This window comes from Lolium rigidum, chromosome 1 (assembly GCF_022539505.1).
Source record: "Lolium rigidum isolate FL_2022 chromosome 1, APGP_CSIRO_Lrig_0.1, whole genome shotgun sequence".
In the NCBI taxonomy this organism is placed as follows: Eukaryota; Viridiplantae; Streptophyta; class Magnoliopsida; order Poales; family Poaceae; genus Lolium; species Lolium rigidum.
The window spans coordinates 204413003-204439839 of NC_061508.1; the positions used below are offsets into that span (position 1 = coordinate 204413003).

The 26837-nt window shown below is 45.9% G+C and overlaps 4 protein-coding genes across 5 annotated transcripts; 1 reads left to right on the top strand and 3 right to left on the bottom strand.

The window, feature by feature from the left end:
- Positions 1–5264: 5264 nt before the first annotated feature.
- LOC124688332 lies at positions 5265–9564 on the bottom strand. Of its 2 annotated transcripts, none has more exons than XM_047222032.1 (6): positions 9054–9564; positions 8576–8910; positions 8307–8413; positions 6369–8222; positions 6154–6274; positions 5265–6059 (listed from the first exon to the last, which is right to left on the bottom strand). In XM_047222032.1, the coding sequence occupies exons 2-6, from the start codon at positions 8709–8711 to the stop codon at positions 5449–5451; spliced, it is 2829 nt and encodes a 942-aa protein (XP_047077988.1). In that variant the 5' UTR covers positions 8712–8910; positions 9054–9564; the 3' UTR covers positions 5265–5448. The 2 variants fall into 2 exon arrangements, with proteins under 2 accessions (XP_047077988.1, XP_047077980.1); XM_047222024.1 differs by having other exon boundaries at positions 8576–8907; positions 9037–9564.
- Positions 9565–10233: 669 nt separating this feature from the next.
- On the bottom strand, positions 10234–13646 carry LOC124688349 (uncharacterized protein At1g01500-like). Its single transcript, XM_047222041.1, has 3 exons — positions 13509–13646; positions 12385–13122; positions 10234–10677 (listed from the first exon to the last, which is right to left on the bottom strand). Exons 2-3 carry the CDS (start codon positions 13057–13059, stop codon positions 10441–10443), a joined length of 912 nt encoding a protein of 303 aa, XP_047077997.1. The 5' UTR covers positions 13060–13122; positions 13509–13646; the 3' UTR covers positions 10234–10440.
- A 4496-nt stretch (positions 13647–18142) lies between these two features.
- LOC124682993 (protein AE7-like 1) lies at positions 18143–22924 on the bottom strand. The gene is made up of 5 exons (XM_047217582.1): positions 22801–22924; positions 22608–22713; positions 22089–22188; positions 18766–18811; positions 18143–18512 (listed from the first exon to the last, which is right to left on the bottom strand). Exons 1-5 carry the CDS (start codon positions 22907–22909, stop codon positions 18403–18405), a joined length of 471 nt encoding a protein of 156 aa, XP_047073538.1. The 5' UTR covers positions 22910–22924; the 3' UTR covers positions 18143–18402.
- A 194-nt stretch (positions 22925–23118) lies between these two features.
- On the top strand, positions 23119–25720 carry LOC124682994 (pentatricopeptide repeat-containing protein At2g22070-like). The gene has a single exon (XM_047217583.1). It carries the CDS (start codon positions 23119–23121, stop codon positions 25534–25536), a length of 2418 nt encoding a protein of 805 aa, XP_047073539.1. The 3' UTR covers positions 25537–25720.
- The last annotated feature ends 1117 nt before the right edge of the window (positions 25721–26837 follow it).

The window sequence follows — 26837 nt, forward strand, 5'->3', positions numbered from 1 at the left end:
GCAAAGATAATATCATAGCTAGACCACCGAGAAGTCAATTAGGGGAATGATTGCATCACACTCGACACTTGAATGAATGTCAATTAGATCGATGGCATCACATGCATGTCCATTAGGTCACTCCCTACATAATAATTTTGCAGACAGGTTTAATAGCATTGTCATACAATTGAATACACATAACACAAATTATATGTAAATAAGATCCTACATAAGGTAATAATAATAATGACTCACCTCAGAATTTGTGAACCCCTATATTAAATAATTTTTCAATCGATAAGAAATAAAGATTTGTTGCTAGCACTCCCAAGGCAGAGTTCATGATTCCATGCAAAAATAAAATTTTCACCTAATTCACAATCAAAACTACTAGATTGAATCAATATGGCATTCAAACGACCAAGTAATGGCCTTGATGTAAGTGGATGTGCACTCCCATGGTTTCCTTCCCATTATAAGTGCATTCTTCTTCACATAGTTAGATACCAAAATAGTGGGCTGCCATGGTGGCTAGCTGTGCACACCCCACCAGCCGTTGGATATACAACATACTTTACCAGATGTACACTTGAGATCACAATTTCTAAACGGAAGCACACTAACGGCGTCTCTCAAACAGCTGTACAGGAGCACAATTTTCAAATTTTGAAACCACACCATTAGTTGCAATACACTTTGCAATACACATGATGCTCAGCTACCAAAGTAGAAAATACCGCTATGCAAACTGTACATCATTACGAAATACAAATCGACATGTATCACACCTTTTTGCATGTCAGTCCCAACTCCTCCCAACCCCGGTGCTTCATTTAAAGTGTAAATCAAAGTGTATATTTAGATGTCTTCCACTCCATTCGGCGCCCCTTGTGGATTAGCAAGCAGCTAGCTTATAGTTATACCACCTTTTTGTCTTCAAGATCATTGTCTAGGCTAGCCAAGCTCAATCATTCGTGAAAAAGTGAGATCGTTTAATCCTCAAATGTAGTTGCTTGTCCGCCATAGCCATTCTTCACCACGTCCCCAACTCCACCTTCCCCATCCATCCACCTTTCATGCATGCAGTGGGGCGATCATTGGACATCCCAAGATGTGGAGGATGAGTACAGACCGTGTCGGGTTCGATCAAGGCTGGATTGCTGCCACACTCCGTGCCCTCCTCCTTGCTGGTCACCTCTGAGGAGTACGACGTCGTTGGTACATGGCCAGGACGGCTTCGTCGATCTCGGCGCCGCATCGTCCTCCTACCTCGGCCACGCCCAAGTTCCGTATCGTCGCTGACGCGCCGCCGCCATCCTTCGGCTGGAGCAGAGGTAGCCAGGAAGATGGCGAGTGACGACCGAGAGCATGACCAGTACCACCATGGAGGCGCCAGTCAGCACCACGATGAAGCCGAAACACCAGCTCGTCGTCGTGCTGCTCCACGGCGTGGCGGCGCGCTACGGTAAGGAGCAGCTGGCGACATTCGACTCGGTGGCGGTACACACGCTCGCCGCCAACGCCTCCACCAACAAGACCAACCACGTCGTCACCAGGGCCTAGCTTCTCCGCCCACGGCCCACCTCGCCTGACTCGGTCCTCCGGTCCTGCCGTCCTTGGCTGGCTCCAGGCACGGCATCTTGTGCGTGTTCCGTATACATACTAGAAATCATCACCGACTCATATTGGTGCTGCAACATTTTCCTGTATTTTATACCCATGTAACAGCTATAGGTTTTGACATTATGAAATCAATACAAGTTAAGAGGCGATCCAATTCCGTTGAGCGTCAGATGGAATGTCCAGTATATCTGCTAGTTCAGCTGCAGCCTCAAGGGCTGTTAGGCATGTTCAGTATCATGTCCATTCCGTTGAGCGAGCGAGCAAAATGCTTAACGGTTCAAAATGGTGATAGAAAAACCGTAGAAAGATTTCTGTGCGTGGACGTTTTACATAGGAAGAGGAATTGCCAGCGTATCATCCATAATATCATTGGTACAAGCGATTTTAGTATGCAGGTTCAGCATGGCAAAAACGAACGCCATATTGAGCATGGTAGTTTCAAACGCCATATTGAGCATGGTAGTGTTTTTCTAGTACAAAGGAACTCGTTTTACATGGAACTGGTAGCTATGCAAGCTAAACAGCATTTACTAAGTGTAGGAACCAACGAAAGCATCATGTGTATTCTAAACGTATTTTTTTCTGCATACAGTCGATGTTGCATTAGCATTTGCTCAGATTCTACAATGTAGAATACAACTACCAAAACAGGCCAGCATGCAAACGGCTACAAACGCCACACCACAATGCCGTTTGTTGATTCCATTGTAATCCATAGGTATCTTGACCCCTTCATTTTTTGGCACACTATATCCAATGGCCATGGGTGGGTGCGTAGCTAGCCACCATGGTAACAAATCCGCGTTGTAGTTAGATATAGTAAGTGTAAGCTCATTGATGGATCTAAGGTTATCTAGAAGCTTCCATGTCAAACCTCCATCCCAATGTCTGATAATTTCTTTCAAGACTGTTATATTAATCAAAGTTTTTCTGATTAAGTATGCAACATATTGGGCTACTGATATCTAGAGGCTAGTGATTTTAAACTGAGAATGGTACTGCTGGAAAATCATGCACCCTGAATTTGAGGAAACAAGCTATAAGTTAAGAGCTTGAACAGATCTATGAAAGAAAATGGCACAAAAACTAAACACGATTCAAACTACAAAGGACTAGCATTCACTGCATACCAATAGAATCAACTTGATGCCACTAGAGAAGTTTTCTACATCTCTACTAGAAAATAGAAAAAAACAACGAAAGTATTGGGTCATCACAAGACAAGAAACATCCACACAAAACTCACTCACTAACTATATAAAAAGTTTTGTTTCATGGAGTATACTCCCCAACCACAAGCAAAAAAGCTGCAAAGATATATGTAAGTAATTTGCTACCATGCATGATTATGCTGGTAGTATGTACTCTCATCATGCATGGCAAGATAACATAACTGTAGTTTCTTTTTTTCCACAGATCAAATGTCCTCCACAAGGACTAAATAGATCGTGAAATGAGTACGAAGCTGGTTGTTTCTCACAATATTTTATATGGTGCATAACAAACATTTAGGCAACACATCAAAACACATCACAGTGGAAGGCATAACATAACATGCACTGAGAACAACACAACGGAAGGTAGCATAGTTAGCAAGGGCAGAAAAAAACATGCACTCGGATAGCCTAAAGTGTATGGAGCTGAAATGTGTGATTTACATAATTAATGACAATCTTGAATGGGTGAAAGCCCGTCGTCACTTTTTGTCGTTGATGTCCATGGAGGCCGTCACCTTCTTGGAAGTGTTATCGAGGTGTGGTGCATGTCCTCCATATAGTGGAAACTTGGGGTAGGGGGCTCATACTTGCTGGTTTGGCGGATGATAGCAAACCAACGTCGCTACCCATCGGGGGTTTTGTGCTTGGAATAAGCTTCTCCTAGAGGGACTAATGGAGGATGTTGTCGATGCTAGGGCGGCAGCGCTAGATCTGATGTTGTTTCGATCTATGTGCAAACATTGATGGTGGCGAGTGATGCCCACAAGTATAGGGGATCGCTGAAATCTTCGATGGGAAGCATTACCTAAATTTATAGTTCGACTCAAGGGGAACACACAAATACCAATAAGACTTTAGCAATTGAGACGTAACTCTCAACCACACTTGTATATCAATAAACTCATAGAGCAAGTGGTGATTTGTAGTTATTGATTCAAAGCAGTAGAATAAAATAGTAAACAATAATAAAAATTTCTAGCTTTCACCAGAAGTAATGATGTGTAACTTTCAGTGACTAAAAGCGTAGGCATGAGGTGATAGCATGGTGTTGCAAGAATGATATTGATCATATAATGTAATCCTAATAATATAGCATTCATCTCTAATTCACTTGTGTGTAGGTTTGTGATCCAAATATAGCTATGCATACTAAAAAGGAGAATTTACATAACATGTTTTGTCCTGCCTGCTCATTTTACCGGAGCCAACTTGGAACTACAAGCAATTAAGGTCTAAGCATTAGACTTCGTGAACACATAATATCCTCGATCTATCACATATTCCCCTTATTTTTTTCCTAATTATCACTGCAGGGATTCGCAGGTTCAACATAACAATAAGCAATACACCTTCCACATAAATATCAACCTCATATATATGATAGAGAAATATAGGTTCAGTACTAAAATCGTGTCACTTGGACCCTAGTAACAAGCATTAAACATAGCAAAGGTGTACCAACACTCATACATGAATATCCTCAAGACAAACATCTCAAATCTTGATACATATGGATGATTACACGACCAATCTCATTCAAACCCCATCCACCTCCTATGCCTACAGAGAACTACTCACTCATGATGATAGAGAGTGAGCACATGGTTGTTGGTGATGACGTTGGTGGCGGTGATGGTGAAGAAGCCCTCGAAATCACCCTCTCCGGGGTGGAGAGCATGATCAATCTGGCCCCGAAAACGAAGATCGTGGATGTGGCGGCGCTCTGTTTCGCGAAAAGCTTCGTACTTTTGGAGGGGTAAGTTTTTAGGGTATATAAGGCAGCACGCGAAGGGAGGAGGCGAGATGACGCTCGAGGGCCAAACGGGCCATAGTGGCGCGCCACCAGCATAGGGCGCGCCACTGGTCCTCGTTTGGGCCTCTTGGGTCCTCTCGTGTGATTCCAAGTTCCAGGCCTCATCTTTTGGTGAAAAAACTTTTGTGGTATTTTTCCACGATTTTGATTCATGCGAAAACAGAGAAAGAAGACTTTTGCTAAGATCAATGTCAGATTAAACAGTTTATTCCAAGTATGCTTAGATTTTAGAGGAAATCTTTGAGCAAAGTGCTTGAAAGAGTAGATACATTTAAGATGTATCAGCGAGGGCATCTGTGTCGTGGGATGTCCAACATGTTTTGAGGATATGAAAAACATAGAATTAGGAAAAATGTAGAATTGCAATGTCAGGCACTCATGCCCCCCTAATCCTACATGAATTCACCCTAATCCTACATTTTTTTCGACAAAGTTTATTTGATTTCACAACAGGAAAAGCAAAGGGTTATGAAAAAGAGGTATGCGTGGATCTTTGATTTCCTGCGAAATCTAGTGCAAAGCGGTCATGCTCTATGAGAATCAATCATAGAAATCAAACAACCATCATAGAAAAAAATTCTATAAAATTTAATCATATAAATTTCCTATTCAAATCCTCTAAATCAAACAGGCCCTAAGACCTAAAAAGTTAGAGCATGTCTGAAAATGGAAAAGAACTCAAGCACGACACATTTCCTTTATACAAGAAAAAAAGATTTACAACGAAAAAAATGTGGCACATAACAAAAATTTAGGCTAACGTAGTGACATCAGGCACTCTAAAATTCGTATCTCTTCACTTCCACTCAAGAGTCAAGCCACGCAGGCACAAGAGCCATGCCGCACCGATACTCCGATGAGATCCCTCGCCACGTCCGTGATGATGCCGCCCAGTATGTTCTTCTCCAGGTCCTTGACGACCTCGTTCTTCTCGATTGGCAGCTTCGACACGCGGTTCCATCCGAAATCCCACGTTGAGTTGGCGTCGGGGTGGTCGTTCTGAATGTCGCTCTGAAGTATCTTCTGCAAGCCTTCAGCCATGCTGTTCTGAATGTCGAGGCTCTCAACGTCGCCGTCCAGTTCCCTGACGAGATCATCGAGATGCCGCAGTTTCATGGTCACCGTGCACGCCACGCTGACATCCTCCAGCGCCTCGGTCCTTTTACCTTTTCTTCTGATCACTTCCCGGGCTACGTCGGAGAGGAGATCATAGTTGCCTTTGTCCAGCCGATTGTCATCGTCAATGAAACTGACAGGATCGTGAACTCTGACTATCGCCTTCGCGGTTTCAAGCAAATATCGGTCCTTTGCCAGCATCCTCGCGAGCAGGAGCTGGTTGTCTGTGAAAGAATCGAATGAGACGACATGTGTCGTGTGTTCCTGCGAACCTGTCGAATCGGTGGAGGTTGTGGTATGATCCAGACCTGCAATGAAAGCATAGGGTTGCCCATTCAATAGCTTCTGACAAAGGTGTCGATTTCTTCCGTTTACTACTACAGTACACAAGAATAAGCCTACCATCAGTCGGTTGCTCTTTCACCATCACGTGTTGTTGTTGCTGTTGCTGTTGGTGTGCTTCTTCAGTGAATGTTTCAGGTATCCGTGTACTTTCACTAGTTGTGTGGCTGGTCCTTCCATCCTGCATTTTAGACCAAAATACACGCTTCGTTAGAACAATATAACGCGCGAGCACGAGAATTTACTAGATGCCCGCCTAGTTTGGACAGACTTACACTTATCTCAGCCACTGCACTCTGATCCGAAAAATTTAACTCCTCGTTTGCCTGTACAGCAATTGTAGGATCACTTGCTCCTTCAGTTATTTTCTGTAAAGGTTGATCTGAGGAAGCTTCTCTGGTTGTGGTGCTGCCTCTCGCTACGATTGACAATTGTTCCGAAAAACCTCCATCACCATTAGTGCTATCTGATGGTTTGCTAAGACTGACATCATTTACTTCTGCAGGCTCTTCATCCTCCCGTTGTATCACTACCGAATATTCAGGCTTCTCTTTCATATGTGCTGCTTCTGACATCAGTGAATTCTTGTCTTCTAAGTTCCAACTCGATGTTTCGCTTGGTGTTTCTCGGCGATTCCGCACTTTCCTCGGTGTAGTTTGTCTTTCTATGTGCTTACTCTGTGCTTGCCGTCTTATCTGATCTGCCTTGATATTCTTTCCAGGATCTGCAACCTTGGTTTCTGCAGTGGCAAGATTTTCCTTGTTAAGCTTTTCTCTTGCCCTCCTTGATTTGGCCTCACTGTCCCTCCCCAGCAACCGTTTCATGCCTGTTGCTTGCTTCTTCCCAACGGATGCACTCTTTTCTTGAGCAATGTGCTTATCTTCCATGGCTGGTCTGCTGTCTGAATTCTTCCTAAATCTTTTCAGAAAATCCATCTTCTTACCCGAGTCGATTCGGCACCCGACACTAACAGGCTTCTGCAGTTTGATTTCTTCAGTAGCCGTCTTGTCCTCATGGATGATCCTCTCTTCAACTTCTTGGCTTCCATCAGCCCCTCTCTCTGCTCCTACCATCTTTCTCAACATTTCTCTCATGGTCACCCTTACGTGCTTATTACTAGTTGCAGGGTGCGATGAACTGTTTGACAGTTCAGATTCTCTAAAACTTGTCAGGCTATTCTTCCAATCCTCAGACAACATAATATTGTGTTGTCCATTGGATAGCACCTTCTCTGAAGCTACAATCCGTATCGGCAACTTGCGGCCCATCGCATTCGCTCTGATCTCCATCCTTGTCACAGATTCAGGCTTAACAAACCTCTCAGTCCCCTTGCGCTCCACTACGGTCTTCCCCGAAGATGGAAGATTGTCCAGCCCCATCAGCTTGGCGATCACGCTCGGCATCCTCACTTTTGAGCCATCCTTTTCGCCTTCAGAAGCATTGCTGGTCTGGGAATCGCTTGCACCAGACTGCGTGACTGAGCTGCTGCCTGGACTATGATGGCTCTGAAACTTGTTGTGAACAACTATCTGCATAGAAGCATTCTTGGCCTGCTCTGTCTCAGATTCTTCTTCAACGAGCTCCACAATCCTAGCTGAGCTGGGCGAGCGCGTCGCTGAACTCTCCCGGTTCTCCTTACCCTTCAGCAGCAGCACCTTGCCGCTCCCCGATCCTTCCATGTACCCCGAGGCGTCTTGGAGCATCACCAGCATGCTCAGTGCCTCCTCCATGTCCATGGATCCTCCGAAGAGCCTCTTCCCGGGCTCGTCAGGCCTCCTCCTCCCACCGCCCGAAGAGTACGCCGCCATGAGCATGTCGTTTAGGTCCTGCACCCCGATCGCAACGCCGCCGGCGCCTCCACGCTGGTGGCCCGGCGTGTCCGGCCCTCGTAAGAAGACGGAGCCCTTGCGCGCCATGATCTCGATGTTCCGGAGCTTGCCGCCGTCGCTGAGCGCGAGGGCTAGAGCCGCCATCTGCACGTCGACGTTGCCCGCGGCGACATGCTTCGGCCCTGCACCTCCTCCTTCTTGGAACGGCACGATGGCGCGCGCGTCTGCGGCTGCGACAGGCGCGACTTCGCGGCGACGCCGTGGCTTGCCGACTGTGGCAATGGCATTGCCGGGTTGTTGCTGGCACCGCCAGTGCAGAGGAAATCAATTGGTGATAAGAGGTTAGAATAGAAGGTAGTATCATGATCCGGAACTGTTGCTTACTGATGATCTTGGTGGTGGTGTTGCTTCTGGTCTTCTTGCTTGAGGAGCCGGAGCTCCTTGCTGTGGCCTCTGGCTTCGTAGTGGTTTCTGAGAATTCGAACAAACATCTGTAATAGACAGCAAATCAGCATCTAAAAACGAATTCTATAGAGTGTTTGGACCAGATTACAGCAATATCAGCACATCAGGATTAGTATCATAGGCACGTGATCATTTCAAAAGGCAAGAACACAACTGCGAGTGCAACACAAACACTGACAACAACGTACCCCGAGGCGTGGCGGCGTTCGACGCCGTGCGCTGCTGCTGCGCCGCAGACCCGAAGCCGAGCCTCTCGCGGCGTCGCCGGAGGTCCAGCAGCATCTTCTGCGCGAAGTCGGAGCCGAGATCAGGCACCTTGGCCATCTCTCACCCCTCCACAACAGAAACTCTGCCAGGAGCCCCAACTCCCCTGCACCGCACCATGAAACTACCGGGCAGGTTAGGTGCCTGAAAAATGCAGTGCAGAGTTCTTTTCCCCGAGTTGGTGTGTGAGACGGCGAGAGCCCCTCAGGCCTCTCGTTTTCCCCGACCTATTTTCTTCCCCTTTCTTCAAGGAGACCTGCTAGGAGAAGCCAGGAGAGGTGAGTGAGGTGAGGTGTCTCGTCTTGGGAGCAAGCATGTCACCCTGAAGCGGCAGTCAGTGGATGCTTTCGGTTGAGCGCAAAGATTGCCTTGGAAGTTAACTTACATGCATGCGTATGATACCTGTGGCCTCTTCTGTTCTGTCTTGTTTGCATCTCCAGTTCACCCACATTCCAAGCAAACTGGACAGAGAAGACAGGGGGGAGTGTGTGCATTTGGAATAATAATCACAATCTGTGAGGCCTGTGGCTTTTGATTAGGTGGTAGTGGGGGTGGTTAATGTCCTTTTGACTATGATGGCACATGCCCATTGTGGATTAAAGGTAAATGATTTTGGTTGTGACATTGTGGTGGCAAGTAAATTTTGTTGAACCTAAATATTTCTTTGGTACAAATGTGTACGCAATTTGTTATCATTTAAGAGACAAGATGATGGATTAAGATGTGGCTTGCAAGTGAACAGGCATTTTCAGTACTGCACAAGGCTTGGAAGGATGCTCACGTTTTGGTTGTACAAAAGCTCTCTCTATGCGCCTGTGCTATGGTCTTGCAGGATTGGCTTTCTGTTAGGGCGATTAAGAAACAGTTGTACTATACCATCTTCGGTATTAAGGGCCTACAGTGACCACCCTACATTCCATCTATCCAGATACTTATGTACAGATTAGGATAGTTGTCGATAGGACCTATGCTCTAAAACAGGTGAAACATGTAGGCAAGCTGTTGAACTTTCACCATTATTAATTTGATAGAAGTTTCATTGAGATTAGTCAAAAAAAAATAGCATCATTATTTCTGTCATGGAAAACCTTTAAGCTAGCATATTCAATTATTCATGTAACAATAAAGGCAAACTTAATCCTCAAGATGATGTCAAATTATGTAGAAGATCGTGTGCTTACGATCGGGGAGAGAGACATTGTAAATCTCTAGTTATAATACAAGTGTGGCTTTCACACTTCATTATGCTATGAAATCTGGTTTACACTTTAAATTTTATATACAAAACATGCATACCAGCATGCATCATAAACTTGGATGGCACTTACAAATAAGATGTATGGTGGCCAACACACCAAGCTAAAAAGTGACCAAAATCTGGAAAACCACAACTATATGACAAAAACAACAGACCACCTAATCGAGTTCTGCACAATAAGTCGTGACTTCCAACAATTCTTAGGTGTGGCATCACCCTCAAAGACCATACACTGCACTTGTCGGTCACTTCCGTTCATTCATCAACACATTTAATTCAGAAAGAACCATCTAATGCTCACAGTGACAGCAAGCAACTCGACATTTATTCTTACTATACATACTCGCATTTACACCTCAAGAGGGCAAAAATGATTGGCAGTTCACACAAGAAAGCATCAGATACCAAGAGTGGCTGCAGAACAAAGGGCCTCGCTCATCTATCATCACTAGCATGGATAGGAAAGATGGACAGTTAGTCTCCTACAAGGTCGAGATAAATACATATCTATATTCGTGAGAAGTTTGGCCATCAGGGTAGTCGTCGCCTGAAGTTCCTGCTGGTGCTTTGGTACGTCCGGATCAGCAGACCCGCGCCCAGTCCAACACCCACGCATACGCCAAGGCCGATCCCAACTCCAACCCGCACACCAGCATTAAACCATGAAAGCGCACCATCCTCGCCATCTAGAAAGTCCTGCCTTGCATACAAGCTGTTATAGTCGACGTCCACATCTGTTTCGGATTTGAGATCGTGGTATTCTGATACCTGAAACAAGAGATGGGAAAGGAAATAATACTGTCAGATATCAGCACAATATGAACTAGGATGTGGATTTTCACAAGATTGCAAATAAAAGAAAACCACAATTTAAGCTAATCATGTACTATGGCATTTATTGCAGATGTTCACCACACATCATTAATATACAAATCCGACATGCCTCAAATTTGGAGTTAGTCTTCAACAGAGATGGCAGCAAATAACTGGATTACCCGTTCTAACATGCAATCAAAGATAAAGATCTATGTGTTTTGTGTTGTTCTTACAAAATAAAAGGTGAGCAGGACTTGATGCTAGTCAAACCAGATAAACTAAAGAGCGGGCATAAGTCAACAGTCAAAGTTGCAACGAAGATTTCTACAGCAGCGCCAGCATAACTGCTACATAAGCATAAGCCAATGCAGTAAGTCGCTGAATAGTCGATGTATAGTGGCCAAGTCATTTTCCAAAAATCACGGCGACTCGCGACTATACAGCGACTTATGGCGAATATACAGCGACTTTGGTCGACTATACACTGAGTCGCACCGCCTCGGCTACTCACTTTTGAGTCGCGACTCAAAAACCATGAGCCCCAGTCAACTAATGAACACACTTCAGGAAGAACCTTGGTAAGTCTGACGTTCAATCTTATTATGGTCTTGCTAAATTTTAAGGTTCTGAATGCTGTATAATCAGCCATTTGGTTAGAAATCAAGCATTTCTCAACCGTCACATGTAGGATGATCTGAGGAATTGAAATAGAAAACTCGTTCCGCATGCATTGTAGCATAACCAAGGAGACTGGAAACTAGTTTAATGCATGGTATATTCCATGAATCCACCAATTACTTCAAAGAGCTACCAACCTTAACACCCTCTATCCAGAATCTATATGTGTGTAGTATAATGATTTTGACTTTAACGTGGACGATACTAGCATCTCTATAAACCACTAAATGAGATTCCATCGCTGCATATCTGAGCTAACGGAGTTTAGCACTGGAAACTCCCATAGGCAACATGTCTTGAGGTACCATACCAATCAGCTACCTAATAAGTTACTAATTCCGATGGGCATGCATTCACACGTGTCAATATTCAGTTTCTTCTACCGTTCACTTTATTCTACGAGCATGTGCACCAGCAGATGTCCACACATACACCATAACAAGAAGTTTCATCATTAGAAAAGGGAAATAGTGAATGTTATCCGGTCACATGTTATCTCCTAGCCATCCTCCTAGAAGAATAATTAAGCAGCAAGCCAGAAACAACATCCAGAAATAAAAGATAGAACTTGCACAACATGCTACAATGAGTACCATGTGCAAAGTGGGGTTTGTGGAAATAGTATCATGGTGAGAAATGGCCATAGATAGTAATTCCTCTCTTTCCTTTTGTAAGACGTTTTGGTAGGCTTAATTGGCTTGCCAAAATGTCTTATAAAAGGGAACAGAGAGAGCAGCACATACACAAATACAAAATACATGAGCTTATCATTGTTTGTTAAGTTGAAATTTGATTGTGCATACTTGCAGGGATTTTTCTATAGTATGCTGTTTGAATATGGTAAAATGGGCTGGATAAGCAAGAAATTAGTCCAAAGAGAATACATCTCCATTTATGGGTTTCACTATAGCGAATATGTCATATGTGAGTCACTATTGTGCTGGGAACATGCCGCTTATAAACCTAAAAGTGGATAAGTACCTTCAACAGGTCCTCATGTGAGTTTTCTTTCTGAAGTTCAGTTGCTTCATTCTCAGGGATGGAATCAAGCTTCAGTTTCATCTGGGACTTCCTTCGAGAAATATACTGGATCGTCTTGGTTAGTATAATAGGCGTGCCAGAGAAAGTGCCAGCAACATAAACCTCGACAACAGGGTGGGCAGACTCCGGGCCTGCAGACATCTTCCCTTTCAAGAAACCACTGCACGATGCTGAGGACTGGCATTTCATATTCCACTTCTTGCTGCTGTTCTTCGGCTCCCCAACCACTCCATTGGCATTGCATAACTCCAGGTCTCCAGTGAGCAAGAGATCATTCTTATCAAACACCTGGAACCTCACGCTCCCTGTCATCCTGATGCTATCGGTGCTCACATACGTGGCTTCCTCGGTCTTCTTGTCGATCCTGTCCCTTCTGAGGGACGACGAGACGAACTCGGTGTGCATGCTGCTCCTCCGCCCATTGACCTCGATGACGGTATCGGGGGATAGCGGGATGTGGTTGAGCGTGAGATGCTCCGGCGCAGACTCGTCCACCACGCAGTTGCTGACCCTCACGTAGAACACCCTCAGGTCGAGCCAGGGTGACGACCTCGACGCGTAAAGCGGGTGCATGATGATCTTCCTGGCGGCCTCGAAAGCCACCCCGTCCCCCATCTTAATCCTATAGCACCGCCACTAGGTAAACTCGCAGCACCACAAACTTTTCAGTTCCACTGCCTGTAACAGAAAATTTCAGGTCAGTACAAAAGAATCGGGTTTAGGCGACATCAATCATAAAAATCTTATCTAGCCGAATTTAGCATGAACACGCCGACTAATCAATCAATCAATCAATTTTAGGTCAGTACAAAAGAATTGGGTTTAGGCGACATCAATCGTAAAAATCTTATTGGACGCAACAGCTCGGAACATCATTTCGATTGACTAAATTACCAGGGGAAATTTGGGAAATAAAACTGCTAACAGCAAGTGCTACACAATCAGGTTAAACAAATCCGCGACGAACCGCACGGATCGTCGCATCCTTCCTGGAAAGCAAAATCTAATTTGATTGACCGCAAAGAAAGAAGAAAGAACAGAACGAGCAGGTTAGGGATCGTCACCGGAGCGAATCCGATCGCTGAGCGGGCTTCGGATGGATCTCCACCGCGCAGCAGCCCGGCGGAGCCGAGGAGAATCCCTTGGAGCGCTACGGTGGAAGGAGGCAGAGGCGTGCTGCTCGGCGGGGCGGCCAGGGGATCGCGAGGGGAATAGAGAGAGAGAAAGGAAGGAGGGATAAGGACTGGCGGGGGTATTTCCGATATTTTGCCGGTCATTTTGCACGTAATAATGTGGACGGATTGGAAGAAGGTACTTGCGGCCCGCCCATCTATCTAACCGTTTGACTAAGTTTTTTTCGTTTTTCTTTTCGCTTGGGATTGTTTATCTTCGTACTGCTTGGTAGTAGTACACATGAACTTGGGAGTGAACATCAATCGTGTATTTAAGTTTTTTTTTAGAGAAAGGCTTCCTAGCAACTTTATTGATTGGCAAATACTCCCTCCGTTCTAAAATAGTCTACATTCTAGCATCAAAATATATTCTAAAATACTCTACATTCTACCTTTTAGTTAACAATAGCACTGAAAACGAAGTAGTTTTGCTCTCTTTATTGGATGTTGTTATTTTAATGTAATTTGAATTGGTTGTTCACAAAGCTAAGTAGTACTAATAAATGCAACATTAATTTATCTCATTTTTTTCTAAAATGTGGACTAAATTAGAACGGAGGGAGTACTAATTACATTCCCCCGCTAATAACCCATGAACAAGATTAGACGAATCCTCATGCCGAACAATTGACCGGCTCCCTAAAGTAGAATATAAGCTACTCTATTGCTTTTCTAGGACTATGAGGAGAACCTTCTTCGTGGTTGTTGGCCCAATTGAACCACCTCAACTTTTGCATCGTTTCCATGACTTCCATGTATTTTAGTTGATGTCTAGCAAAGGTTGAATTACGATCGCAAAGGTTACGAAAAGCAGCCGAGAATCTATGTCCTAACCCTAATACAGTCGTGGACCTTAGATTTTTCTAGCGAGGATGACAATGCATCAAAACTTGAATGAATAAGATCAAAATTTGTCAAAATATCACACAAAACAGTTTAATGAGTTTTAATAAAATCATAATGCAACATGCAAGGTCCCTCGGGAGCGATGATCCACAACAACGACAACGTGGTATCCTTCTGCTCTGTTAATCTCAAAGCTCGAAGATTCTTCTATACATATTGGTGATCCATGATCTAAAAAAAATGTGGAACTTCAATTTTTTCTAACACTTTTTCTCCAAAATATCATTATTATTACGTTACTCACAAACCATGGACTGCATAATCAGTTAATTAATACCTTATCCACTTGACTAATGCAGGTGGACCCGTGGGGCCGGATTAGCTACAGGGAGATGTATCCACGCAACACAAGCATGCCCACACGTGGGTTGTGCCCACAGCAATCCAAGGAGCGGGAGCTCATCTCAACCCCAAAACAAATATCTCTATCGCTGTCTCCGTCCACGACTATGTTAATTTAGTTTAATCGACGCTGCCCCAGTTAACGTGAGGCTCTCGCAAGCTCACGTCGGCAAGACCAAATCCAACGCACCTATCTGCACAAGATTCGGGGCTTGTCCTTTTGCTCGTACAGTCACTTGTCATGTTCGTGTGGTTGTCCTGCCACGAATCGATTTGCGGATGCAGCAACAACAGCAGCAGACATGTGCGGTGCAGGTAAAATAGGGTGTGTGTATTTTTTTTAAAAATCTCAGTCATCTCAGAAAAGTGTGCAACTGCATTTTAAAGAAAATTGCAAGTCAATCCAATTGCACATTTTTAGCAGTTTCTCAAGCACTTTTTTGTAACACTGTGTTTGGATGCACAGAATTGAAAATGGAATTGAATTGGACTAGAAATTCCAAATCTAAGATGGAAATGAATTGGCTTACAATTCAAATTCTATTGTTTGGATGTGCTCAGAATTTGTTGTTTGAATCAAAGGGTGTACCCAATTCCAAATCTTGTTTGGATGTACAAACTTGGAATTTTATGTATTTCTGAATTTTCTCCACAACATGTTGCCGGCGGGAGGAAGCTAGGGCTCGCCCCCGCGTGCTCGTGTTCTCCATGGCTCCCGAGGGAACCTGTGGCCGCCGGTGGCCAAAATCAGTCGGCTGTGGCCGGGATCAGCCGGCAATGGCCGGGATCGACCGGTTCCCATCAAGGCCGGGGAAATCCCGTCCGAGCGGCGGCCGAAAGAGGAGCGTCGGGGCTGGGCCGAGTTGGCCGGATCTCCTCCAGGGGCACGCGCCGGCGATGATTGCGGGGGCACTTGGCGGCAATGGTTGCGGGGGCACGCGGTGGCGGCGGTTGGAGCGAGAGGCAAGGGAGGAGGGAGAGGGACCGAACCTAGGCTCCGCCGCCGGTCACCGGTCGCTCCCATCGGAAGGGAGGCGGCAACGGTCGCTCGCATCGGAACGGAGGCGGCGAAGATCGCTGGCATCGATCTGTTTCTCGAGCGACGAAGAGGCGTGGTAAGTTTCCACGGGATTCCGAGGTCGTGAGCTCGGAAAGTGTGGTGGGATGTTTACACGGGCCGGAGGGGTACCTTGGAATTGGGCTCAGTTTCCAGGCTATGATTCAGAGGCCAATCCAAACGGTGGAAACTGGCCACGAATTCCAGATTCGCAGATTCCGAGCCCAATTCTACGCATCCAAACATAGCCTAAGTGATTTAGACTTAAGGAAATCTCAGTTGACTGAGACATAACAAAACCGGGTAAAATACGAGTCTCTGCCATGGAAGTATTTCCAGTTAAACAAAGTTATGCTATTTACCATTTGTTTTATCCTAACACATGAATGTTTGGGTTATGTTTTCTCACATCATTTACACACACTAACTACTCCACATATTAAGACCACTCTAAGACCATTATCTATTCGTTATTGAAAAAAGGTTGCCCTGCTCTAACCCTAGCCCCGCGCGGCGGCGCCGCGCTTGGGCGACTTCGGCTCCTCCCTTGTCATACTCCTCTCATTTGCACCCCCTCCCTCCCGCCACCATCGTCGGAGGCGTCGCCAGGCAAAGGCCTGGTGGCCTGGTGGCGGCAGCGGATTCCTTGACTGCGGACTTGGCATGGGGGTGCAGATCTCACTCATGGCGACGTCGCCTGCACCGTTCTAGCAGACGACGGTGGCCATCGAACCTCGGTGGCCTTCTTCGACAACGGCCAACGGCAACACGCGACGGTGGTGGTTCGGCCCAGATGGGCCTTGTACGGATGTGACCATGGTTGTGCCTGCTGCATTGTGTCGTCATCAACGATGGATCACGGAGGTTTCCATGGGCCAGTTCTGTGGCACGAGGATGACAGGCCAGCTGTCCCGGTCATGGCGGTGCTAGCCTCCTCCCCCCGTCGGAGGTGGTCAGCCATGTGGCCTCGACAACGAGTTGGGGAGGCGCGGATGTTGGTAAAAATTGAGCCCTAATACTCTAGTCACATTGGGCAATGGTGGCGTGTGAAAGTCGGTACCTTGTTGAAGGCATCAATTGCACTAATTGTCTACCAACTAGTGCGGCTCCTAGGGAAACCCGGATATGGGTCTCCCGGGTCGGGTGGTGGTGGCGATTTCTGCGTCGTGCTACCTCTTGGGGCATCGGTTTTGGAGTAGCGGCTAGATGGTGGATGGTAGTGGTGGAGTGGTGTGCATCTACAGCGTCGATGACGACGAGTCTTGGCGGCATAGTGTTGTGGGGCCTCGGAGATGGACCTTGTGTGATGGACTCGTGCAGGGTGGAAGTGTTGTCAGGCACCATGGTGTTGTCGACAACATGCTGTCAAGAGCTATTCTGATCTCTGCCCTGAAAATGGACAACATTTGAGGATGGTGACCATTTGTGAAGCGAGGGCATGAGGCGTTCGCCAAGGGTCTAGACCGGATATGTGCTCATGTTTTCACCATAGGCTCTAATTAGCTAGTAGGGGTGTCGCTTGTGTTTTTAGGGTACGAGGCCTTTAACATTGTTACATCTTTATGTGTTAAGTGGTGGCTTCGAGTTTTATGATGTATGCTTTTGGTAGATTTTTGTTGAATAAAATCTAAATAAAAGCCATAGGCATCAATCGGCCGGGCTTCCATTTCGGAAAAAGAAAAACTCGCCAAATTTCCCATTCTCTCGTCAGCGAAGCAAGTTGCATCTGACTTGCAAATTCTGTCGTGCTCACCAAGGATAGAGCCAAATCGCAGGGGAAGCTATCATCTGATGCCAAATCCCCATCGAACCAGTAACAGAGCAATCAGAGGGAGTCACCATGGCAGCAGTCAAAGAGACAGGTTTCTTCCAGTTCACAAGATCGATACTCATCCGAATCATGTTTTGACCCGAGACAGGGTGCATACAAATTCATAGGAAGGACAGTGGTACACAAAGATAGCACGCCACGCACGTTAACACACCAATTATGCCTCGTTTGATAATGCTAAGAGGTGTAGAGAGCACCACACGGCTCCCCTTCTTAACAAAGTTGATAACCAGCGACTAAATGCGTCGAGAGCAACGATGACACCACATAACTGAGTGACTAATCAAAACCAGAGCGTGACAGGACTTAACAGCACATCACAGTAGACTCTGCTGGCAATAGCCCACAATATGATAATCAACAAAGAACCAGTAAAATAGGACCAAATCATGCTACACCAAAATACTCTCTTTTCTTTCCTCCTTTTTGTTCAGGAATGTGACATCACTGGATGCTAAATCATACTGTTACTTTGAAGAAATGGTGGACAAGCAGGCATGAAGAAACATTGCGGTATTACGGAGATAACATACAGCTGACAAACAAAAGGTAATGGTACATACATGATTAGGTAAGCTATAGGGTAAAACAAAATGCCTGATTATTGCTGTACAGCAGGCAGGTTGTGGATGTGGGGTATCAGTGACAGGTTAATATGAGGATGAATGATCCGAGCAGAGGCAATCATCGACCAACTGGCGAAGGTTGGGATTCTCCAAGGCTGCAGCAACTCTCTCCTTGTCGTTCAGTTGTTTGTTTACTGCCAATTCAGCACGTTGATAATATAAATATTAAATGACCATTGTTCAAACAGTTATACAATGCAACTGCCAATCTCAATCTCCTAGTTAAGCAGACATTTTTGCTGAGTTCAGAGAGAGTAAAAATTGAAATTGGTTTATTGTTTAGTTTTTATGGATGATATAATATGCCATGTGACTTAATATACCCAATAATATTGGATTGACAACAACAAGCTTAGACATGAATTAGATGTTTGTCATCTTACACACCTGATTCTTCGTTAGCAAGAGACCCTGGAGCAACTTTAATGTCAATCTGCATATTCATACACAAGAAACAAAAGGTTCACAAGAAGCTTGATAGGTGTAGTAATCAGGTTGTGATCATCTAGCGCAGCTTGGGAAGCATGAGTCTAATGGGGTTAAGCGAGTCAGCACCAACCTGTGTGTCGGAGCTGATCGCAAACATATGTAAACACTTTTTTTATGATCAATAAAGCTCACAGTTTCCCTCAAAAAAAGGATCATGGTCCTATTGAAATGCTTAAACATACTTTTGTGGAGGCCATTTACATTATTTCCTTTGAGGCAGATAAATAAACAACATAAATGGTGTTCAGTAGGTATATAAACATATTATAACGTTAATCCTTATAAGATCGTATAAGTGCATGCATATTACAGTTTATGGCTTGTGATACTTGTCTGCTTTCCTTGATCTACATTATGTTCATGAAATTGCAAGCATGCACATATGTACAGATGCGGCAGGTGTCTTGATGGATTTAATACTCTGGATGAATCCAGGATCGATGACATTCCTCAAGTGTCCCCTCAGGAGAATGTTGTTCTTACTGCTCCATATACGATGGAGGAGGTAAGGAAAGCTGTCTTTCAGATGGAACATAACAAAGCACCAGGCCCTGATGGTTTCCCCGCCGAATTCTTTCAAACATTCTGGGATACAATTAAAAATGACCTCATGGTTTTGTTTGAAGAACTCCACGCAGGGCAATTAGAATTGTTTCGTATTAATTTTGGGGAGATCATTTTGCTTCCGAAGGTTAACGATGCTGAACGTATACAGCAATTTAGACCAATATGTCTCCTTAATGTCTGTTTTAAAATTTTCACTAAAGTAGCTACTATTAGACTTAATTCAGTGGCTGATCAGGTGGTGCGACCAACTCAAACTGCGTTCATGCAAGGTCGATACATCCTCGATGGTGTGGTTACCTTGCATGAAACAGTACATGAGATGCATCGCAAAAAGTTGAATGGGGTCATCCTCAAGATCGACTTTGAAAAAGCCTATGATAAGGTCAAATGGTCATTCTTACAACAAACACTTCGGATGAAAGGCTTTTCTCCCGAATGGCGCGCTTTAATTAATAACTTTGTCTTTGGTGGAAGTGTTGCTATCAAAGTTAACGATGATGTGGGCAACTACTTCCAAACAAAGAAAGGTTTGAGACAAGGCGATCCCCTATCTCCAATGTTATTTAACATTGTGGCGGATATGCTTGCTATATTAATTGAGCGTGCTAAGGAAGATGGGCAGACCGAAGGAGTGGTTCCCCATCTAGTTGATGGGGGATTGTCGATACTGCAATATGCCGACGACACGATTATTTTTATGGATCATGATCTGGAAAAGGCACGAAACCTGAAATTAATTTTATCAGCGTTTGAGCTACTTTCCGGTCTAAAGATTAATTTCCATAAGAGTGAGTTGTTTTGTTTCGGTGAGGCCCAAGACGATGCTAACCAATATGCCGAGTTATTTGGCTGTGGTTTAGGAAGTTTTCCAATAAGCTACTTGGGTATCCCGATTCATCATCGGAGACTCACCTTAGCAGAATGGAAAATAGTCGAGGAAAGATTGCAGATAAGACTTTCTAGTTGGAAAGGAAAATTACTATCTCTAGGTGGAAGATTGGTCCTCATAAATTCAGTACTCACGAATATGGTACTATATATGATTTCTTTCTTCCAGCTACCTAAAGGAATTCTTCATAGATTGGATTATTTCCGATCAAGATTCTTTTGGCAAGGAGATAGTGAGAAGAAGAAATACCGGTTAACAAAATGGAATGTAGTATGCCGTCCGAAAAATCAAGGTGGACTTGGTATCCATGACTTGGAGGTTAAAAACAAGGCCCTACTAGGCAAGTGGTTGGCCAGGTTTTTAACTGAGGATGGTGTATGGCAGACCTTGTTGAGGAGGAAGTATGTAGGCTCAAAAGCGATTTCTCAGGTTATTTGGAAACCTGGGGATTCTCACTTTTGGGCTGGCATTATGGCAAATAAGAAGCACTTCTTCCCACATGGGTCGTTTTCCATTAGAGATGGGTCGGAGATACGGTTCTGGGAGGATAAGTGGTTGGGTGCAACCACACTCCGAGAACAATATCCTGCTTTATACAGGATCTTACGTCATAAGGATGTTACTCTTCAGAGTGTGATGGTAACCTCTCCACCAACTATGACATTTAGGCGTGATGTAGTCGGTCCCCGCTTAACTTCTTGGAATGAATTGCTACAAAGATTAGCTCCAATCCAACTGGTTCAGGGGAAAGATATTTTCCGCTGGGAACTTACCAAGAATGGTTTATTCTCGGTAAAATCCATGTATGAAGCGTTGACAGAACCTGTCCAACCGGTACTAAATAATAAAAGCATTTGGAAGTTGAGGATACCACTAAAAACGAAGGTGTTCGCTTGGTACTTACGCCGTGGTGTTATCCTCACTAAAGATAACCTTGCAAAGCGAAACTGGCATGGTTGTAAGAAATGTGTCTTCTGTCATGAAGACGAGACGATAAAACATCTCTTTTTCCAGTGTCAATTCGCGAGAGCTATATGGTCAATCATTCAGATAGGATCTAGCTTATACCCACCCCGAAGCATCGCTAACATTTTTGGCAATTGGCTAAATGGGGTTGTGGTTAGGTATAAGAGTCTTATCAGGGTGGGAGCGATTGCCGTTATTTGGTCGCTATGGCTATGTAGAAATGACAAGGTTTTTGACGATAAAAATTCTTCTCTTATGCAGGTAATCTACCGGTCTACGGCCTTGCTCCGTTCATGGTCGTCGCTTCAGCGCTTGGAGGACCGCGACCTATTTACGGAGGTGTCTACACGGTTGGAGAATTCGGCCAAGGAGTTTATTACCCAACATGGGTGGCTGCATAGTCGGAGGATTGCAGCTTCTTCACCATGATGCGCTTTTCACTTAGTCGCTTGTTATGACATGAACTTTTCTGTTTTTATACTCTTGTGTGGACGGCTGTGTGCATCATAGTTATGCAGAGGCCGGGTGTATTACGAAACTTTGAAGTAATAAAGCGCCCTTTTTTGAAAAAAAGTAATTGTCAAATTTATGACATTCCATCTATCCCATATTTCACCACACAGACACGGAAGGAAACCAAATTGCCGCCTAGAATGAGCATGCATGTAAACTCGAACTCCATCAGATTGTATAAATGGCTGCTGACGGCACATATGCTACATAACATAATACGATCTATAAAGCGTCTCAGCTATTCGGCTTAATCAGAACTCCATGAATATAAGAACATACTAAGTACCTTGAAATGCGAAGGAAAGTTTTGCATCAACTTAAGCCTGAGGCACAGACCAATCACTGTAGCCATACTACAATGTTGCACAGTTGGGGTGAATGTTATCCTGCATGCAATTGTAAGGTGTGATCAGTGGTCCCAAAAAACTGAAGCTGGAAGAAACATCTTTTTTTGTACTAGCAGACTGTATTGTACAAATGAGAGCAATGAAGGTTGCTGGCAATAAGCAAATGCATCCTGACACTCCCAGCTACTGTATTCAGAATGAGGACATATCTATGGATCAGCAAGCTAGTGGAAGACCAAATCCCAACCAATAAGTGAGTTGCATTTCTGTAGACAGCCTTCTTTCAAGATCACACTATGAATCTCCACTGTAGTAGATGATAAAGGTTCATATTCTGATCTGTATCAATTATTGCTGCCCGGAACTAAGCAATTAACATGGGAAATTAACGGTAAGCACTACCTCCTACTCCCAGCCCTTACTAATTTGATAACCTCGTAGCCCAATCACATACGTACTGGATGTGGCCGAGCTTCTCGTCGACGGAGACGGACTCCTGCGAGAGCACGCTGAGCTGCTCCAGCGAGTAGGGATGCTCCGGGTCCTTGATGTCCCGCACCGTATCTGGACACGAGACGCACCAAAATCAGTTCCAAGCCAAGCAATGAAGGGGGAAAAATTGAAGAAAGCGAGCTTATATGCTTCAGTTACCGAAGACATCGAGCGCATCGAGAGCCGCCGCCGCGGCGTGCGCGTGGTGGGCGGCGCGCTCCGGCCGCTCGTGCACCACCGGGTTCGCGTTGATCATGCCCACCGTCATCTTCCTGTCGGCCGGTGCGGTGGCTGTGTGCGTGCGACTTCTGGGAGAGAAGATGAGGACAAAATTATTGGCGAGCTCCGTTCCCTGTGACTGTGAGCCTCTGTTTTGTGGGGAAAACAAAAGTGAAGCGAGTGAGTGAGCGAGCCTCGCTTTGGTCGAATCCCGTGGGCCGCGGCCCGCACGCGGAAGCCCGCTGACTTCTCCGCGACATGCGAGATGCCGCCCTGGAGCTCCACGCCGGGCCGCCGGCGCCGCGGACGGCAATGGCGGCCTCCGCCGGCGACCACTACGCGCGCCTCCTGCGGCTGTGCGGGACGGCCGCCAACCCGGGCGCCGGGCGCGCCATCCACGCGCGCGCCGTCAAGGCCGGTCTCCTCGCCAGCGCCTACCTCTGCAACAACCTCCTCTCCTACTACGCCGGCCCCGCCGCCGCTGGAGGAGCCAGCGGCAGCTTCCCGGAGGCGAGGCGCCTGTTCGACGAGATCCCCGCGGCGCAGCGCAACGTGTTCACGTGGAACTCGCTGCTGTCCATGCACGCCAAGTCCGGCCGCCTGGCCGACGCCCGCGCGGTGTTCGCGGGAATGCCCGAGCGCGACGCCGTGTCGTGGACCGTCATGGTCGTCGGGCTCAACCGCGCCGGACGGTTCGGGGAGGCCGTCAGGACGTTCCTGGACATGGTCGCCGACGGGCTGGCGCCGACGCAGTTCACGCTCACGAACGTGCTCTCGTCGTGCGCCGCGACGGAGGCCGGCAGGGCCGGGAGGAAGGTCCATTCCTTCGTCGTCAAACTCGGCCTCAGCAGCTGCGTGCCGGTGGCCAACTCGGTGCTCAACATGTACGGCAAGTGCGGGGACGCCGAGACGGCGAGGGCTGTGTTTGAAAGGATGCCGATGCGGAGCGTGTCGAGCTGGAACGCCATGGTGTCGCTGAACGCGCATCTGGGCAGGATGGACCTTGCTCTGACCACGTTCGAGAGCATGCCGGACCGGACCATCATCTCGTGGAACGCAGTCATCGCAGGGTACAACCAGAATGGGCTTGATGCCGAGGCGTTGTGGTTCTTCTCGCGGATGCTGAGAGACTCTTCCATGGAGCCTGATGACATCACAATCACCAGCGTCCTATCTGCTTGCGCCAACCTCGGCATGGTGAGCATCGGAAAGCAGGTGCACGCGTACATCTTGAGGTGTGGAACGCCCTACACCTGCCAGGTCACGAACGCCCTCATCTCAATGTATGCCAAGTCTGGCAGTGTTGAGAATGCCAGAGGGGTCATGGACCAGGCAGTGGTGGCCGATCTCAATGTGATATCCTTCACTGCTCTCCTGGAAGGCTATGTTAAGCTTGGTGATATGGAGCGTGCAAAGGAAATATTTGATGTTATGAGTAACCGAGATGTCGTAGCCTGGACTGCGATGATTGTCGGCTATCAGCAGAATGGTCACAACGACGAGGCCATCCAGCTCTTCAGGTCGATGATTAGAAGTGGACCAGAGCCAAACAGCTATACGCTTGCTGCTGTTCTTAGTGTTTGCGCAAGCCTTGCATGTCTTGAGTACGGCAAGCAGATCCACTGCAAGGCTATCAGGTCCAGGCAGGGGCAATCTAGCTCCGTCAGCAACGCCATCCTCACCGTGTATGCAAGGTCAGGCAACTTGCCATGGGCAAGGAGGGTGTTTGATTGGGTCCGCTGGCGCAAGGAGAAGGTCACATGGACATCGATGATCGTAGCTTTAGCACAGCATGGCCTGGGAGAAGATTCTGTTGGTCTGTTTGAAGAAATGCTTTGTGTTGGTGTGAAACCAGACCGCATAACCTATGTTGGTGTGCTTTCAGCCTGCGCTCATGCCGGTTTTGTGGACCAAGGGAAGAGATACTACCAGCAGATGCAGGACATGCACGGCATTGTACCTGAAATGAGCCATTACGCCTGCATGGTTGACCTCCTCGCCCGCAGCGGCCTACTCTCTGAAGCTCAGGAATTCATCCAACAAATGCCTGTGGAGCCTGACGCAATAGCCTGGGGATCACTCCTTTCAGCTTGCAGAATGCACAAGAATGCAGACTTGGCAGAACTGGCGGCAGAGAAGCTGCTGTCAGTTGATCCCGATAACAGTGGTGCCTACACCGCTCTCTCCAACGTCTACTCTGCCTGTGGGAGGTGGAACGACGCGGCGAAGATATGGAAGCGGAGGAAGGACAAGGCTGTGAAGAAGGAGACAGGTTTTAGCTGGACTCACATACAGAACAGAGTACATGTCTTTGGAGCAGACGACGTCCTACATCCGCAGAGGGACGCCGTCTACAGGACGGCTGCCAAGATATGGGAGGATATCAAGAAGGCCGGCTTCGTGCCCGACCTCCAGTCTGTCCTACACGATGTCGACGATGAGCTCAAGGAGGAGATGCTGAGCCGCCACAGTGAGAAGCTCGCCATTGCATTCGGCCTTATCAGCACGCCGGAGGGGACGACGCTGCGAATCATGAAGAACCTGCGTGTATGCAATGACTGCCACACCGCGATCAAGTTCATCTCCAAGGTTGCGGACAGGGAGATCATTTTGCGAGACGCAACGAGATTTCATCATTTCAGGGATGGATTATGCTCGTGTAAAGATTATTGGTAGAAAACCATTGGTTACCGAGGAAGGAATAATGATATTTCATTCCTGCAGATGTAACCGCTCCTCAAGAACAAAGCCAAAGTGTGAGCACACGTTAAACCAGCAAAATTGGATAATACTGCTAACTTTGGAATGCCCTTGTGATAAATAAAAATAGAGTGTAAACATAGCACAACGATTTGTATTATTCGTTGGAAGCATTAATTCATGAGCGAGCCAAATGGGGAACTACCGTACTGTCATTTATGCTAAAATTATGTCAAATGCAGGATCCATTGGGAAGGTCGAATTCAATCATTGAGAGGAAATTCAGTGGCTCATGGGATAACTAGGGACTGTTTTAGTTCTCATATTTCTTGTAATTGGGTCAATGAGCTCCCTGGTTTTACCATCCAAACTCTCCTAAATGATGTAACTATTACTTGATCGTAATAAAGCTAGCCATGATGGCCTTCCCTAAAAATAATATACAGCTGAGTACATGCATCCATCCTGAGAATGAAGATGAGATGGCAATAAATGATTAAGAAAAAATATTTGAGAAGAGGTACTCTACTAAGGATAAGGCTTTGCACTGGTTGCTCTCAGTTTTGGTCTGGTTTGATGGAAATTTAAAATATTTTCTATAGCTGCTGTAAAAGACTGATTGGTGATGGATGTAAAACTATGTTTTGGGAAGATGTTTCAGTCGGTGACAAATCTCTGTGTTTTAACTTTTCAAGGATGCTACACCTACGGGATTTTTCTTACGGGGACCACTTACACGCTGAGGTGGAGGCCTAAAACAAACCCACGATCCTGAAATTAAGGAGGTCAAACAAATTTCAACCACCCAGGTGATCGCATCCCGTAACTTGCTTCCCATAAGTGTAGCATTTTGTTATACAATCTAACCTTTACCCAGAACATTACTGTGGCCAAAGCTCTTGCACGAAGTTGCAATTGCATTAGGTTCAGGATATCTTTGCATGGAGAAACTATGGAGATGTGGAATAAGTTGCTTGATATGCATAGTCATGTCTCATTGACTGATGGGCCTGACAAAGTGAGTTGGATTTTGACTAAGTCAAGTAGTTTCTCAGTTAAATCAATTTACCTTGTGGCTAGAAATGTTTTGTTCCCTTAGAAGATGATTTGGAAGATGAAACTGCCTCTTAAAATCAAGGCTTTTGTTTGGTTCCTGGAAAATAAGAGTGTTGGGTAAGGATAAGTTATCTAAAAAACGTTAAAAACAGAGACTCTTAACCACTACTCTGTTTATTTCTGTGAATTCTGTGGTTTGTGCCAGGATTGGTTGCCTAGAT

Excerpts from the sequence above, each read along its gene's own strand:
- LOC124688332 (XM_047222032.1), bottom strand. The coding sequence starts at position 8,711 with ATGGCCAAGGTGCCTGATCTCGGCTCCGACTTCGCGCAGAAGATGCTG. Across the intron at positions 8,414-8,575 it reads GAACGCCGCCACGCCTCGGG|ATGTTTGTTCGAATTCTCAG; the intron begins GTACGTTGTTGT and ends TGTCTATTACAG. Across the intron at positions 8,223-8,306 it reads CACCACCACCAAGATCATCA|CAACAACCCGGCAATGCCAT; the intron begins GTAAGCAACAGT and ends TGGCGGTGCCAG.
- LOC124682993 (XM_047217582.1), bottom strand. The coding sequence starts at position 22,909 with ATGACGGTGGGCATGATCAACGCGAACCCGGTGGTGCACGAGCGGCCG. Across the intron at positions 18,812-22,088 it reads ACTTTCCTTCGCATTTCAAG|ATTGACATTAAAGTTGCTCC; the intron begins GTACTTAGTATG and ends ATGAATATGCAG. Across the intron at positions 18,513-18,765 it reads TCTTGCTAACGAAGAATCAG|TAAACAAACAACTGAACGAC; the intron begins GTGTGTAAGATG and ends CTGAATTGGCAG.
- LOC124682994 (XM_047217583.1), top strand. The coding sequence starts at position 23,119 with ATGCGAGATGCCGCCCTGGAGCTCCACGCCGGGCCGCCGGCGCCGCGG.
- LOC124688349 (XM_047222041.1), bottom strand. The coding sequence starts at position 13,059 with ATGGGGGACGGGGTGGCTTTCGAGGCCGCCAGGAAGATCATCATGCAC. Across the intron at positions 10,678-12,384 it reads CACATGAGGACCTGTTGAAG|GTATCAGAATACCACGATCT; the intron begins GTACTTATCCAC and ends CTCTTGTTTCAG.